A 15,859-nucleotide genomic window follows, 5' to 3' on the forward strand; every position below is an offset into this window, starting at 1 on the left:
GTTTTTGTTTTGTTTTTACATATTTTTATTGATTTCAGAGAGGAAGAGAGAGGGAGAAATAAAAACGTCAATAATGATGGAGAATCATTGATTGGCTACCTCCTGCATGCCCCCTACTGGGGATCGAAGCCACAACCCTGGCATGTGCCCTGACCCTGAATTGTACCATGAAGTCCTGGTTCGTAGGTGGACACTCAACTACTGAGCCACTCTGGCCAGCCTTTTGTTTTTATGTTTGTGGTTCTTTTGCTTGCTTAAAACATCTTCCTCCAAATTTGCTTACTGTTTGCTCTCTATTCTACTCAAAGTGACCAATTTCAAATAAGTCCTCTTTCCAAATTGTACCAATTTTCTTCATTATATGTCTAATTTTGTTTCTTTTATAAATCTATTAGTAACGTAAATATATTTTAAAATATTTATCCTTGTGCATTCACTAAAGCATAAAGTCCTTTAAAGTAGGGATCTCATTTGCCTATGCTTGGAGTGGTATCTCGTATATCATAAGCATTGAATAGTTATTTGTGCAATTAATAAATGGAACAATTCATTCACTGGTATATTTATAAACAGAAGCATATCAAACTATATTTTAGTTAGTTAGTATATACATTTGACTTTCCAAATAGTCTATATACACTCTGAAAATGCCAGGTTTCTCAATCCATTTTTAGATTTTAAGCACCCACATGTCAATAAACCTACACTTCTAAGCCTTTTCAATAAACCTATACTTCTAAACTTCGTTGGAATCACTTAGCACACATAGAAAATGATAATATTTTATGCAGTACACTGTGGTAAACTGATAAAGCGAGAATCAACTAAGCTAAAGACTTCAGCTGTCCTGCAACCTATTCAGACGCCCTGATGACAGAAGTGACCAAAATTTAGTCTTATTTGCTCCTTACTCACTTCTTGAGATGCTTTAAAACAAGCTCAATGTGTCCTGCGGGGAAAACACTTCCCAAGCATACCATGTACGAAAGAATGCTAATTTGTGTCAGATGATGTATATTTTCTCTTATTGCATGGAGCTTTATTATTCTTGACATCATCTTTGTAATTGTGAAGAATTGAGACTCAGAGTACTGAATGAAGAATTCTGGATGCACTAAGCATGGTGATACATACTATGCCCTATCTTTGTTTTCAAATTGTATCTTTTCTCTGAGCAGCTTAACTAAATCAAAGGTGGCTTCATTATTACCTGAAAAGAACATCAATGGAGAAGTTCTGCCAAGATACCTTTATTAAAATAGCTTTTTTATGATTAATTATTGGTGGTAATTACATTGTGGTGGAGACTGGGTATCAGGAAATAAATCTTCTGAAGCAAAAGGCAAACCGAAGGCACTTCCAACATTGCAACCTCAGAGGATTCAACAATTCCCTTCATACTTGAAACCAAGCTTTCCATTTTTTTTCCTGAAAGAAAGAAGATGGCGCTCAGAATGAGATACAGTGGAAATGGATTATTTCAGACTGAATGAACTGAATGGGGACCTAGCTTTGTTTGGGGATAATAATATTGCCTTATTTTAAATAAGAATTATATGAAAAATATTTATCATAGTAGAGGCTTAATAATTTCCCCAACTCATACCCCATTGACCCAAACTAAGGGTGCTGTTCCAGTATCTGCTTTCATGTGCTTACATAGCTGCTTTGCAGAATTCACAGCGATTGTTGTAAGTTTGTCCATCAGTACCACAGACCGGTTTTTGGATCTTGGGACAAGGTTTTTCACCTGTAGCTGTTTTTTCATAGCTGCTGCAGAAAGCCTGTGATTTAAATGAAGTTCTTTATTTTATTTCATGATCAATGGTATTGATATCATTAACTCTTTCAAGGAATAAAAAATACCTTTTTATTTTATTTTTTTAGGAAACTCCACACTGCTTTCATAGAAACATTATTTACAATAGCTAAGATCTGGAAATAGCCCAAGTGTCCATCAGTAGATGAATGGATTAAAAAACTGTGGTACATTTAAACAATGGAATACTATGCAGGTGTAAAAAAGAGGGATCTTTTACCCTTTGAAACAGCATGGAGAAACCTGGAGAGTATTATGCTAAGCAAAATAAGCCAGTCAGAGAAAGACAAGTATCCCATGATCTCACTCATGTGTGGACTCTAATGAACAAAATAAATTGATGAACAAAAAAGAGTCATCACTTACAAAGCTATGTCAGGAAGCTTCCTAAATGTAGATTCCTAGAACTCAACACTCCTAGAGGTCCCAGTCCTATTGATAGGTCTAATATATATATATATATATATATATATATATATATATATATATATATATATATTATATTTAGATATTGATATATTGTTATATTAATATATATATATATATATATATATATATATATATGGAGCAGAAATACTGTATGCATTTTATGAAGCATTTGTAGTGACTTATGAACAAAGTGTTCAGATCTAGAGTAACTATATACTCTGAGTTGCCTAGGGTACTCTCAGTTTATGATTATTTTTTTGTTATAATTCATATAAGTACTATTTTCAATCTCAAAATTATCCTGATTTGGAAAATAAATAACATTCACACCATACTTGTATAAGCACTATTCTGTTTTCGAAGTTTGACTACATATAAACTCCTTATTATGGAAATGTGATATCCGACTAATAAGAAAATTTGAGGTCATTTTCAAGTTCTTTTCCACTGTTAAAAAATGCATCTGTACTAACAATGACACTTTATCTAGATCAATGTGTCATATTATCATTCTTCCGCCCTCTTGCAAGACCAACCAAATGAACTCAGAAATCTTAATGAACTAGCCACAGAACTTCCCAGCACATCACGGTTGTTGAAAGACAACCTCTTGTAATAGAGAAATGGTCATAACCAAAGAGCACTTACCTGAGAGCCTCCTTGGCTCACAGCCCCTGCAATGAGAAAACAGACCTCATAAGAATTCCAGAATTTTACAGTTAAAAGTTGTCCTTAGAGATCTTCCATTACACTTGTCTTGCTTTGTGGATGAAGAACTGAGGCCCAGAAAAAAGAAGAAAACTCATCCAGGTCACTCACCTTGTTAATTACACAACTGAGCTAGAGGACACATTACAAGTGGCCAATACAAAGCTCTCTCCACTTCATTTGCTATTTATGATTTATGTGACATTTAGCCAATATGTTGTTTACTTCTTTATAATGTTACCATAAAACTAGACTATACCTGAAGAAAAGAAGGCAAACTCTGGATCTCTTCTTTGTCAAAGAGGCCTATATTTTACCAGAAAGAGGCTGACATTCCAAAATCTAGAATCATTCTATTAAAGGATAATAAAGACAACTGGCAAACCAGGTGCTAATATAATACAAAATAATTTTGAGAGTATTTGAAAAAATCATATGATTTATCACCATTTCCACTAACACTAACAATGTTTGCCATCTACTTGCAAGAGCTCTACATTTTAAGCACTGTATTAAATTTCATTTACATTAAGTCTAATATTTCTGTTTTAAAGATAAGGAAACTGAGCTCATGGGCAACTTGTCTAAGGACATACGCCTTGTAAGTGGCAGTGCCGGGAGGCAAACCCAGGTCGCCTAGACCCTAAAGCCAATGTACTTAAGCATAACCTCTTATTGAAAGAAGTCTTGGAATATATAAGGTGCACATTCTATTTTCATGTGATGAAACAGAAGCCAAAGGGAGTGAGTTGTTCAATATTAAAGAGAAAGGTAGTAGCAGAATGAGAATTAGAAGGCAATTCTTAAAATCCTAGTCCTGAGTTTTTTCTACTCTATCTATTATTATTATTATTATTATTATTATTATTATTATTATTATTGTTATTATTAATTTATCTATCTATCATCATCTGTCTATCATCTCTTTACTCTCCTTACTTAGAGGGTAAGCAAGAATGACTCAGCTTTCAGCAAAATGAAAACATCTCAGAAAAATTCTGGTATTGAAGCTCCTTAGATAAGAATTTCTTGAGGGTGACTTTAAATGAAAATTTCTAATTTAAATATAAATTTTTTCCTTGAAAAAATGAAGCTTATTTGTAACCTTATGCTGTTAATTGTGATCTGCTGAGGGGAACACAATTGGCCTAGAAGTTCTAGATTAGCCACTTGGGGCCTAGGTGACCTAGAAGAGGCCATCTGTGAGATATGATATAATTAAAGCAGCTAATTTGTAAGTAAAAATCCTTCTAAAAGTGTGATGGGTAGTCACCATCACTAACCTTCTTTATCATCATTATAATCTTTATCCTCATTGTCATCATCATCATTATCATAAACACTATCACATCATGACTGCTGACATTGACCAGTCTGGTCCAGAATTTCATTTCAAATATATACATAGTACTCACCAGCAAAGAGGAACAAAGAGACCATGCTAACCAAAAGAAGAAGGCTGCCTGATGGCTTCATGTCAACGAGGTCTGTGAGGTCTGTAGGGAATATGTTAATAGGGTTCAGCACTGTGGATGTTCTACAGGCTGTATTTATAAGTGGATCCATATGCATGCATCTAAATATCTTATAGGAAGGCCAGCCAGATTCTCCACCCTGATTTTGTAATCTATTTCCTTGGCGATTAAAGACACCAGAAACCAAAGAAGCTTATTTCATGCCTTTTTAAAACAGTCAGGAACAATGGTCAATTATGATGTTTAAGTAGAATGAAATGAATTACACATAACATATCCAGAATTTGCTCTCATCAGCATATGGTGATAATTGCAATCAAGTCATTTTCTTTCAACTAGTATATTTTGGATCTTCCCCCAGCAAAGCCTTGAGGGCTGACAGCTTTCATCTGGCAGTAACTTGTAGGACAGTCTATACAATTTGTGCACAATATTAATAATCTCTTCCAGGAAAATAATAATGCTGATGTGAGGGTTTTTGAGGTGAGGAATTTATTAGACAGATTAAGAGCATACTCCTAATGGTCACGGAATTAAAACTCTAGATATTCAAGGTGAATGTGAATGGGGGCTGTTTTCTTCAACCTTCCCTTTTAGGCAGCATATGCATGATGTTCCTATGCAACATTCTTATTTTAACAAGTATCTCCCAGGTGGATTTTAGTCATTGTGCAAAAATGCCCTCCACACTCATCTTCTTTCTCTTCCTCAAATACACCATGTAGTCTTCACCTTAGGACTCTAGATCTTACTGTTTACTCTACTGGGAAACTGCTCTAGAAACTAAAATGGCTAGTTTCTTCTTTCTAGAAATAGAAATTCAAATATTATCTGCTCAGTGAAGATTTCCCTAACAATTCAAAATACTCCCACCCCAAATCAGATCAATAGACTGTTTTCACAGTGCTTTGTGATACCTAAGATGACCTTTGTTATTTAATTATGCACTTGTATATTTCCCACCACCAAATAAACACATATACAATTACCTATACAAATATAAGCTGATGGATCTTTACCACTACTTATTTCTCCATGCACAGAATAATGTCTTGCACATAGAAGTCCACCAATCATTCTGACTTTACAAATGTTAAGCAATAAAAATTCCTTCCTTCCTTAAAAAAATAATAATTGACCTCCAATTACTTTAAGTATTACTAGATACTGACGATATATAATGACAACAAAGAGAGATTCATAGAGCTGACATTCTCCATTCTTTCCTCGAATACTTGCTGGGTGGAACCTACTGATTCAGGAACTTAATTAGGTTCTGGAAATTTGAAGTTGAGTAAGAGAAGTTCACAGGCTAATGGAGAAGAAAACATGTGATTAAAGTTATACACAAATATGTGTATAACTCAGGGGAACACTGAGGAGAGCGCATTTGTTTGAGTGGGGTGGAGGAATGGCAGAGAGGATGTGGTCATGACCAGGATTCACAATGGATCTGACTCTCAGAATTATTTGAAAATCAGAGGCACATGAGTGACAACCAGCATTCCAAGAATAAGGATGAAAGGAGGCAAATAAGAACCAAGGAATATTTTGAGAAATGAGAGTAATGGTTAGATTCAAATGCTGAGACAGGGCTTCAGATAAAGGGTTTATAGGCTAGGACCATGTTAAGGATTGTCATTTTTTTTTGTACTTGGGGTCCATTTAGATCCCTGGATGCACCGGTTTACATTTTTTATCAAATTTAGAAATTAAACAACTATTATTTATTCAAAATTTTTTAATTCCCTCAAATCACCCATCTCCCAAGCTGCATAAAGTTGTCCCACAACTTACTAATGCTTTCTCCAATATTTTTTTCAGGTGTTCCCCCCCTACCCCCTCAGTTTAATTTCTGTTCATTTTTGATGCTGTCTTAAAGTCTTTTCTTTCTCAATTGCTAACCTGCTGTTGATACCATGTGGTATATTTTACTTCTCATTTTGCTTTACACATATAAAGATAAATAGATTAAATATATATATATATATATACAGATTTTTTTCTTAATATACTCTATCTTTCCTCTACCTTCCAGAAAATAATAAGTTAATTAATAGCCTCATCTATCAATTATATCATTTGTATATTTTTTAGATCTGTTTATATTATTAATATATTTCCAGATTTAGGGTAAATTTTTTCTATTTCTTTGAATACAAGAATTATAAATTTTATTTGTTGGACACTGGATATTTTCCTATTTCTATGAATTTTTTTTCTCTGTCTTTGGATGCAGGTAAGTTACTTGGAAACAGGAAACCATTTGATAGACAGAGAGGTATATGTAGGGGCCTCCCAAAAATGTATACACACTTTAAATAATTATAAAGGTAGTATTTATTAAAATACATTTCATTTTCAAAATTGAGCTGTTAAAGTGTGTATGCTATGGATTTTGGATAATAATGATGTGTCAATGTTGATTCTTTAATTTTAACAAGTGTACCCATCTGGTGGGGGATGTTGGTGCTGGAGAGGAGATGAGGGTATATTTAGGACCTCTATGTATTTCCCACTCAAATTTGCTATAAACTTAAAAGTACTCTAAAAATAAAGTCTATTCATTTAAAAGAAGGAAAATTATGACAGAAACTAAAGACAAAACTAAAAATACTTAGAAGATCCTGTTCATTCTCAATAAGGCTACTGAGTGTATTTCAGGGCTGTTGCCCTAGGACTGGAAGATATTTTAATTCAAAACTATTATTAAAAGCATAATTCCTTATAGGTATATGACACAGTATGCATAGAGATTTTATGCACATTATACATGTTCATTTTTTTTCTAAAATTACATCTGTGAAGTCTCACCATCATTGCACATGCGGCACTATAAGGATTAGCAAGTATAATTTAACCTAAAATTGCTCATGGGGGCCAAACTAAAGACATCTGTCTAATTCCAAACCCATTTCTTTCCAAGGGCTCAACATCCCTGGAGAAAATAGAAGGACTGTTCATAGTACAGACGTAGCAAGAGCACCGACAGAGGGATTTCTAGTACAGATAAGGTTGAAGGTGAGGACAACAGGTGCCAATGTCCCCATTGAGGAGGTGACATTTGAGCTAGAGGAGCAGAAAAGAAATGATTATTCCCTTTTGCCATCTTTTTGCTCATTAGACTGCTGGTCTACGCATTGTTATTAAGCAGAGCATCCCTCTCAGTGTGTTTTTTCAGTATCAAACTTCTCCTCTAGGCAGCATGATACAAGTGTCCTTCAAACCAGGCACATGAAGAGCTCATGAGAAAGTGCAAGTAAAGTTCTTCCCAGATTCTAGGATTTGGGGAACAAAATGCTTGGTGTCCTTAGAGAGGTGGGAATGCAGTCATATGCAGTGACGTGTTCATGAGATTCTGCCGGTTTCACTTACATAAAAGTTTAAAGGTTTTCAGTAAGTTCCACAAATGAACCTATAATTAGTTATGGCGCCTGTAGGAAGAGCTCAATTCCTCTTGAAATGGTGAGTAAGAGAGTATTTTATGGTGTCTGTCTAAGTCTATAAAACTGATTTTGAAAGCCTTGTACATCTAATAAAATGACCACAAAAATGAGTTTGGTTTTATTGGGTCAGAAGTTTCATGCACAATGAGAACTTGAGGACTGTAGTTATTAAGTCCAACTATTCACATGAAAAGTAAAATAGTTCATGTTAAGTGCCATTGTTGCTCTGACCTGAGACTTGTGTGGTGCCCTCTCTCACCACTGCTTCCTTTTCTCAGCAGGTGATCTTACATACTTTTTACTTACATACTTTTCAATACCGTATTAACTATAGTCACAGTGCTATATGATAGATCTACAAAATGTATTCATCTTATCATTATAATCTTATAATTGAAGTTTGTACCCTTTGACCAACATCCTTGAATATCTCCCACCTCCGGCTCCTGGCAACGGACATTCTTCTCTTGATTCTATGAGTCCAACTTTTTACATTCCATATGTAAGCGAGATCATATAAGTGCCTTTCTGTGTCTGGCTACAACATTTAGCTTTATGTTCAAGTTCAGCCAGGTTGGCACAGTTAGATGTCCTTCTTTTTTATGGCTGAATAATATTCAATTATATATATTCTTAAAGTAATTAAACAAGGAGGCCATTGGACTGAGGCAACTCTATTGCCTTCGTAGCCTGTGTAGTAAGCAAACCTAAACTAAGCCAGAGTCAGTGCAACCAAATTTGAGAAAACAAAACCTAAGAAAACCAATCATGAACAGCCAACCACGCTTTCTCAAATAAGGCAACCAGTTAAATAGACAATCAAATAAGTTTAGGGGTTTTTCCTTCCATGTCTTCTTTTATATAAAAAAAAAAGCCTTTCCCCTAACTTCTATTTTACTCCTTGCTACTTTCCATTCAAAGCTGGATGATTTGAATAGATGTTTTCCCAAATAAATTCTTGTCAATTTTAATATGCCTCAGTTTATCTTTTAACAGTATATATCAAAAAGTCTTTATTCATCTATCAATGAACACTTACGTTGTGAATTATATGGCAATGAACATGGGAGTGCATACTAGTATATCTTTCTGAGTTCCAGGTTTTATTTCTTTGAATACGTATCTAGAAGTGGGATTGCTGGACAATATGTTATTTTTATTTTTTAATTTTTTGGAGAATTTACATACTGTTTTCCATAATGACTATCCTAATTTACAATCCCACGGTGTTCAAGGGTTCCCTTTACTCCACATTTTTTAAAAATATATTTTTATTGATTTCAGAGAGGAAGGGAGAAGGAGAGAGAGATAGAAACATCAATGATGAGAGGGAATCATTGATCAGCTGTCTCCTGCACACCGCATACAGGCAATTGAGCCCACAACCCAGGCATGTGCCCTAACCAGGAATCGAACCGTGACCTCCTGGTTCATAGGTTGATGCTCAACCACTGCGCCATGCCAGCTGTTGCATGGATAGTTTAACAATATTAATTCTCCTAACTTATAAACAGAGGGTATCTTTATATTTATTTGTATTTTCAATTTCTTTCATCAAGGTCTTAACAGAAACATAGAAGGTCATTATATAATGATAAAGGGGTCAATTCATCAAAAGAATATACATTGTAAATATACAGGGTGGGGTAAAAGTAGGGTTATAGTTAGTCATATGGAAAATAATATAATAATTAATAAATAAAATACAAGAGCAGACCCTGTGGTTTGCATACTCACAACTGTAAATGTACTTTGGACTCTCCCTGGATATGCAGCTAACATTGGATCATCTGAATATATAAAGCAAATATTAATAAAATTTTAGGTGGAAATAGACCACAATACAATAAGAGTTGGGGGACTCAGTGTTCCACTTTCAATAATGGATAGATTATCTAAACAGAAATTCCATAAGAAAACATTGGGTTTGAACTATATTTGAGTCCGATGTACCTAACAGATGGACCAGATGGAACAGAACGTTTCATCCAACAACATAGTACACACATTCTCCTCAAGTGCACACAGAACATTCTCCGGAGTAGATCACATCGTAGGCCACAAAACAAGTCTTAACAAATTCAAGAAAATTAAAATCATACCAAGAGTCTTTTCCAGTCACAGTGGTATAGAACTGGAAATCAATAACAGGAGGAAAACTGGTAAACACATTCCCAAATAGGTGGAAATTAAACAACACATTCCTAAAACACCAGTGGGCCAAAGGAGGAAATCAAAAGAAAAATTAAAAAAACAACTTGAAACAAATGAAAATGGAAACACAATATAACAGAACTTATGGAATTGTACTTTATTATATGCATTATTTTAATATACAACATCTTATCAAATCTGAAGGGGAACTGTAGTGAGCTAAAAAGGGCGATGCAATGATAGCCTTCTCTTATTAGGTTAGTTCTAAATCTTGTCAAACTAAAGCAGGAGAAATCTGTTCTACTTACGTTCCCTTAAGTCAAACTGCGGAACTGAAATGAACCAAAATTGTGTAAAGTCACAGACAGCAGTTCTGGAAAAGACAGGAAGAAAGTGAGATAAAGACAGAGAACACTTCAATTAATGCCTAGCTCAGAGTGAGTAGCCCCTTTGAACCAGGTTTCTCAGGCTAACGCTGTAACCCACTCACAAAATTAACATAATTGTTCACATGTTAAGAATTGCGATATATACATGTCACCTTCTTTATACCAGTGTATTGTGTTGAACTATGAATACTTCTTTTTCTGATGTATCTAAGTTTATAGCCCTAATCCCTCCAACTCAACATTTACACCCAAGCTATTCAAATTACTATGATTATGTGATAGGAAGTTTGGGAATTTGGAATTGGTGTATTCCTCTTGAGTAAGTTCAGATTCTGCAACTCGCTGGCTGTAAGATCGTGGACAAATAATTTATATCTCTCTACCTCAGACTCCTCTTTTATAAAACGGGGCAACAACTTCACAGCTATTACTAAATTTAAATGTGATAATGTTTGTGTGCTTATCACAGGAAACATGGGAAGTACTCAGTGAATTGGCTAAATGCATTAGTGGTGGCTTATTTCAGTCTTTCTCTGGCTACCACCCTCCCCCCCTCATTGCTCCTCTTATCAGTTTGTGTATTCCACTTCAAGAAATCTTCACATTGACACAGACAAGAATTTCTCAATAATGAGGAACAAAAACAGGATTATGAATATTTGCTCCTCTTGGCAGAGTCTCTGTTTTATTTTAAATCATTGAAAAACTTTTAATAAAAAATCTTAAGTACCCAGCAATGCTAAAATAATTTTATAGTAAACCCCTATAAACTCACCACTTAGATTATTCCATTAATATTTTACATATTTGTGGGGGGTGGGTTGTTAATTCTCACGCAAGGATATTTTTTCCATTGATTTTTAAAGAAAGTGGAAGGGAGGGAAAAAGAATGGGGGTTGGGAAGGGAGAAAGAGGAGGAAAGAAAGATCAATGTGAGAGACACATTAATCGGTTGCCTCCTGCAAGCACCCCGGCTGGGGTTGGGAATGAGCCTGCAACCCAGGTATGTGCCCTTGACTGGAAATTGAGCCTGTGGTGCTCTGACCACTGAACGACCCCAGCCAGGGCTACTATGCATGTTTTTTTAAATATATCTACCCATCTATTCATTAATCCATCTTTGATACAATTTAAAGTAAATTGCAGACATCAGTACCCTTCTCTCTAAAAGCTTTGCCATGCATATCCTGTTAAAGACTACACTATGTTTCCATTCTTTTCTTTTGATGTCAAATTTGCAAACTATAATATACATAAATCCTATATGTGTTTTCATTGAGGTTTGGAAAAATGCATACATTCTGAACCAAAACTTCTGGAGTTTGACTGTTGATTTTTTATGTGACTTGCCTCTTCTCTCTAAGAGAGCCTCTTCTGTGGTTTATTGTTTATATGCTTCCCTTTCATCCCCAAAGAATAGCTCAGAACTAGACAGTAGACAGTATTTTGATCACTTACTCAGTTAAGGCCCCTGAAATGAGCCATGAAGTAAATTGCAGAGGCTTACGATGTGGATGAGAGATTTGTATGAGGGAGAAAGGATAGGCAGAGTGGCAGAAGGTGGCACAGAGGCATTGCAGGCAGCCTAGAGCAAAGTGGTGGAAATGCACTTTCGTGTGGACAGTCAACAGGGACCTGGCCTGGCTGGAGGAGCCCGTTCCAGCAGGAGAGAGGAGCAGGAGGAGGTCATGTGGAACGGCGATGCTTTTAGTAAAGATGTGCAGTGACTTGCTTCTCTACCTACATGTGGTCCTCCACACGTTTACATTAGAAGTAGCTAAATCCCTTCAAGGGGAGAAACTACAAAGGAGAAAAGGCTCACTTTCCCTAGGAAGCAGGAAATTTAGTATACAGTAGTCCCTCTTATCCACAGTTTTGCTTTCTGTAGTGTCAATTACCGTGGTCCAAAAATATCACATGGAAAATTCCAGAAATAAAGGGTTCTTAAGTTTTAAATTTCTCACTGTTCTGAGTAGTGTGATTTGACCTCATGCTGTCCTGCTCCCTCCCACCCAGTAGGAGACGGAGTGGGTTATTGAAAGGGCTGTGTTGTGACCTTGGTTCTTCTATCTACTACGTTTTTCTTTGGCAGTAACTAGTTAAACTTTCTCTGGGCCATAAGATTCCTTATATTTCACATAGTTCTCTCATTCCATGATTAAGATCAACTGGCTACTTTCTTTAAATGTGCACAGTTGCCGGGGTCCAACCCCAGCGGGTCCAGGGGTCCCCAAAGGTGTGGACGGAGTCGGCGAAGAAGGAAGGACACAGAGACAGCGTGCAGTTGATCAGCAGCCTAGCCAGGATCTCCAGCCAGGATCTCCAGCCAAGTTCTGGTCTGGATCTCCAGAGAGGTTCTGCTTTGGATCTCCAGCCAGATTCTGTGTCCATGTTCTCTTGTTAGGCTCTCCAGCCAGGTTCAGTCACCAGGTTCTAGTCAGGTTCTCTTGCCAATTTCTGTAGTCAGGTTCACTCCAGGATCTTTTGCTATGTTCTCTCGCTAGGTGCTGTCTCTAGGTTCTGAGGCCAGTTTCTGTCCAGGATCTTTTGCCATGTTCTCTCCAGCAAAGTTCTTCTGTCTCTAGAGAACGTTCTGTGTAGGTTCTGTGCCTAGGTTCTGTCTCTCTTAGTTCTGTGTTCTAAGCTCTGTATTCTAAGTTCTGTGTTGCTGTCTTGTTGCATCTGTATTTATACCAGTTGATTCAATCCTATCAATCTCTATTACAAAGGTTAGGGCGTTTCTTATCTTCATTCCAGGGAGTAAAGATTATGTAGCTTAAGCACGATTGTTCGTAGTTAAAGTGATTAATTACCCTCCTGGCACTTAGTTAAGAGGTTTTATTCCCTCCCTAGCTTCAGGGGAAAATCCCTACCTGGGTAAACACCCTTTCTCAGAGACCTTGGTTAAAACACATAGTGCCAAGAAGGTGAGCAAACATATTAAGAACAGTATGCCATATATGCCAGGTCCCTTGAAACAGCAAGCATGGACCGGCTCCCGGCACACAGTTTTACAGACTTTCCCTGTATTCATTATTGATTGGATATTCGTTATTTATTTATGTATGTATGTATGTATGTATGTATTTATTTATTTATTTATTTTGTTAATCCTCACCCAAGGAGGGAAAGACAGAGAGAAATATTGATGTGAAACACATCGATTGGTTGCCTACTGTAGGTGTCCTGACTAGGGCCAGGCCGGGGAGGAGCCTGCAACTGACGTATGCGCCCTTGACCTGAATCAAATTTAGGACCCTCTGGCCCCAGGACAAAGCTCTATCTACTGAGATAAACTGGCTAGAACTGGATGTTCATTATTTATTGAATATTTATTTACTTCTTGCTATCCGCTGGACTCTATGATATTGCTTGGAAAACAAATAATGTATGTGTTCACGTAGTATATAGTCCAAACTCACCAATTCATACAGATGTAAAACTATGGTCCAAAGAGGATAAATGTTTTATTTTTACATAAAATACTTTCCCCCAAATTGGAGAGAACCAATATTAACTCACCTAAGCCTTATATAATAGACTAGAGGCCCGGTGCACAAAAATTTGTGCACTCGGGGGGGAAGGGGGGGTCCCTCAGCCTGGCCTGTGCCCTCTCGCAGTCTGGGACCCCTCGGGAGATAATGCCCTGCTGGCTTAGGCCTGCTCCCGGGTGGCAGAGGGCAGGCCCAATCCCTAGGTGCAGCCCCTGGTCGTGCTCAGAACAGGGCCAATTGGGGTGTTGGGGTGCCGCCCCCTGTCATGCACAGAGCAGGGCGGATCCGGAGGCTGCAATGCCACCCCCAGTCAAGCTCAGGGTAGGGCCGATTGGGGGGTTGGGGCACCGCCCCCTGTCACACTCAAGGCAGGGTCGATGGGGAGGTTGCGGCACCACCCCCTATCATGCACAGAACAGGGCCAATCAGGGGGTTGGGGCGCTGCCCCCTGTCACACACAGAGCAGGGCCCATCAGGGGGGTTAGGGCTCCTTACCCTGTCACGCACAGAGCAGGGCCAATCAGGGGGTTGGGGAGCTCCCCCCTGTCATGCACAGAGCAGGGCCCATCAGGGGGGTTGGGGAGCTCCTCCCTGTAATGCACAGAGCAGGGCCCATCAGGGGGTTGAGGAGCTCCCCCCTGTCACTCAGAGAGTAGGGCCCATAGGGGAGTTGGGGCGCCGCCCCCTGTCACATACAGAGCAGGGCCTAACAGGGGGTTGGGGCGCCCCTCTCACACTCAGGGCAGGGCCGATGGGGAGGTTATGGCTCTACCCTGTCACACACAGAGCAGGGCCCGTGGGAGGAGGGGGCGGGTTGGGGCATCGCACCCTGCCTGTCACACACAGAGCAGGGCCGATCAGGGGGTTGGGGCGCTGCACCCTGTCACATACAGAGCCGCAGGACGATCAGAGGTTGGTGAGCTCCCCCGTATCAGGCACAGAGCAGGGCTGATCAGGGGGTTGGGGCGCCTTCCCCTGTCACAAACAGAGCAGCGCAGATAGGGAGGTTGTGGCCCCGCCCCCTGTCACACACAGAGCTGCAGGGCGATCAGGGGGTTTGGGCGCTGCCCCCTGTCACGCTGATCCCGGTGCAGGGAGGCATATTACCCTTTTACTATATAGGGTAGAGGCCTGGTGCATGGGTGGGGCTGGCTGGTTTGCCCTGAAGGGTGTCCTGGATCAGGGTGGGGGTCCCCACTGGGGTGCCTGGCCAGTCTGGGTGAGGGGCTGAGGGCTGTTTTCAGGCTGGCGGGTGATGGAAGCTCCCAACCGCTCCTTTTTATCTTTTTTTTTTTTTTTAAATTCTGAGCCAGCTTTAGCTCTGAGGCTCCAGCTCTCAGGCCTCCGCTGCTGAAAGTAGGTATCTGGTTTGTTTCGGTTCAAAACAATGTATAACTCCAGCTCTGACTCCAGCTCTGAGATCCCAGCTCGCTGAAAGCTGGTTTCTGGGTTTTTTTTTAGCTTCTATATTTGTTAAAATGTTTCAAACTGCAGGCTCCGAGGCCTGCAAGGCAGACGGGGAATGTTGGTTTCCTCTGTCACTGAAGCAAGCAAGCCTCATGTTAGTTTCAAGCTGCCTGGCTGCCGGCCGCCATCTTGGCTGACAGTTAATTTGCATATCGCCCTTATTAGCCAATGGGAAGGGTAGCGGTCGTACATCAATTACCATGTTTCTCTTTTATTAGATAGGACTAGAGGCCCAATGCATGAAATTCGTGCAAGAGTAGGCCTTCCTTTCCCGGGCTGCCAGCACCGGTTTCCCTCTGGTACCCAGGACCCAGGCTTCCCTCCGGCTGCCAGCAGGCACTTGGGACCTGGGCTTCCTTTGCAGTTCCGGCTTTTGTCCGGAAGATCATCCAGATGGACATCCAGTCTAATTAGCATATTATGCTTTTATTATTATAGATTTTATAAAAGAAAATTCTTCATTATACAATGAAAATTC

The 15,859-nt window shown here is 38.8% G+C and overlaps 1 protein-coding gene across 1 annotated transcript; it reads right to left on the minus strand.

Moving 5' to 3' along the window:
- Positions 1-1,268: 1,268 nt before the first annotated feature.
- On the minus strand, positions 1,269-4,528 carry LOC118657775 (serine protease inhibitor Kazal-type 12-like). Its single transcript, XM_036312364.1, has 4 exons — positions 4,372-4,528; positions 2,897-2,922; positions 1,660-1,784; positions 1,269-1,428 (listed from the first exon to the last, which is right to left on the minus strand). Exons 1-4 carry the CDS (start codon positions 4,526-4,528, stop codon positions 1,383-1,385), a joined length of 354 nt encoding a protein of 117 aa, XP_036168257.1. The 3' UTR covers positions 1,269-1,382.
- Between the last annotated feature and the right edge of the window lie 11,331 nt (positions 4,529-15,859).

This window comes from Myotis myotis, unplaced genomic scaffold (genome assembly GCF_014108235.1).
Source record: "Myotis myotis isolate mMyoMyo1 unplaced genomic scaffold, mMyoMyo1.p scaffold_m19_p_6, whole genome shotgun sequence".
NCBI lineage: Eukaryota > Metazoa > Chordata > Mammalia > Chiroptera > Vespertilionidae > Myotis > Myotis myotis.